Source organism: Neovison vison, chromosome X (genome assembly GCF_020171115.1).
Source record: "Neovison vison isolate M4711 chromosome X, ASM_NN_V1, whole genome shotgun sequence".
Lineage (NCBI taxonomy): Eukaryota > Metazoa > Chordata > Mammalia > Carnivora > Mustelidae > Neogale > Neogale vison.
Window position 1 is genome coordinate 98,849,212 of NC_058105.1, and position 1,262 is coordinate 98,850,473.

Genomic DNA, 1,262 nt, shown 5'->3' on the forward strand with positions numbered 1-1,262 from the left:
GGTGAAAGATTTGCATGCAAATCAAGCAGACACCTTTTTTTTTTTTAATTTAGGAACCAAATAACTTTATTGAAACCAAACAACTTTTTTTATGGCAAAACTGGGAGAAAAGAACTAGAACTTTTTGTAAAGGCAATACTGCAATATGCATGCTTGGCATGGTGATCAGGCAAAGGCACCATGCGCCCTGGGGCTACGGGAAACAGTCCCAACTCAGTTCTTTTTGTTGCTGTCGCCCAGGGTGAGCTTGTCAAACAGGTACTCTGCCAGGCCGTCTTCCGGAGCCCACATCTTGTGCAGGCTGGTGACATAGCCCCCCAGCTCTTTGATGGCCTCGACTTGCTCGTGCAGGTAGTGGCTCTCCAGGAAGTCGCACAGCTGGGCGTCGTTCTTGTCGGCGGCCAGCTGGTGCAGGTCGAGCAGGCTCTGGTTCACGCTCTTCTCCAGGTGCAGGGCGCACTCCATGGCCTTCAGGCCGCCCTCCCAGTCGTCGCGGTCCGGCCTCTTGATGTCGCGGAGGCGGAGGCGGCCCCCGCGCTGGTTCTGCAGCTCCATCAGCTTCTCGGCGTGCTGGGTCTCCTTGCGGGACTGGCGCAGGAAGAAGCGGGCGAAGTGCTTCAAGGCCACGTCGTCGCGGTCGAAGTAGAAGGCCATGGACAGGTACACGTAGGAGGCGTAGAGCTCCAGGTTGATCTGGCTGTTGATGGCGGCCTCGCAGTCGGGGTGGTAGTTCTGGCGCACTTGGGAGAGCTGCGGGGTGGCCATGGCTGGCGGCCCGGGCACCAGGGCGAAGGCGAAGGCGGCGCGGAAGCGAGGGCTGCGCGGCGGGCAGCGGCGGGGCCGAAGGCGATGGTGGCCTCGGAGATTTCCCAGCTTGAGCGGCAAGGGAGGCCAGAGGCAGAAGCAGTGGCGGTTTGAGACTTCAGGGAAGTGTCCGTTGGGATGTTGGGCGAGCCCTGGGATCGGGCCGGAAATGGGGTGCAGGGAAGGGGGGGCGAGCTTCCGTTTGGGGATAGGGTGTCGGGGAGAGCCACAAGGGCAATGTTCTAGATTCTGCTGGAGTGTACCTGGCGTTTTTAATTTTGGGATAATGTGTCTGTTTTCCAAGTACTTTCCTTCTTGCAGCCTGTTTTTATGAAACCATTGTCTCCCCAAATTCTGAGAAGGTGAATTTGAATTTTCAGTAAATATCTCTTCTGTTTCCTGTAAAATATAAATATAAGTATTTCTGCTTATCATCTTCTCTTTGACTTTCCTGAAAT

The 1,262-nt window shown here is 55.5% G+C and overlaps 1 protein-coding gene across 1 annotated transcript; it reads right to left on the reverse strand.

Annotated features, from left to right (window-relative positions):
• Nucleotides 1–213: 213 nt before the first annotated feature.
• LOC122896942 (ferritin heavy chain-like) lies at nt 214–807 on the reverse strand. The gene has a single exon (XM_044235049.1). It carries the CDS (start codon nt 763–765, stop codon nt 214–216), a length of 552 nt encoding a protein of 183 aa, XP_044090984.1. The 5' UTR covers nt 766–807.
• Nucleotides 808–1,262: the final 455 nt, after the last annotated feature.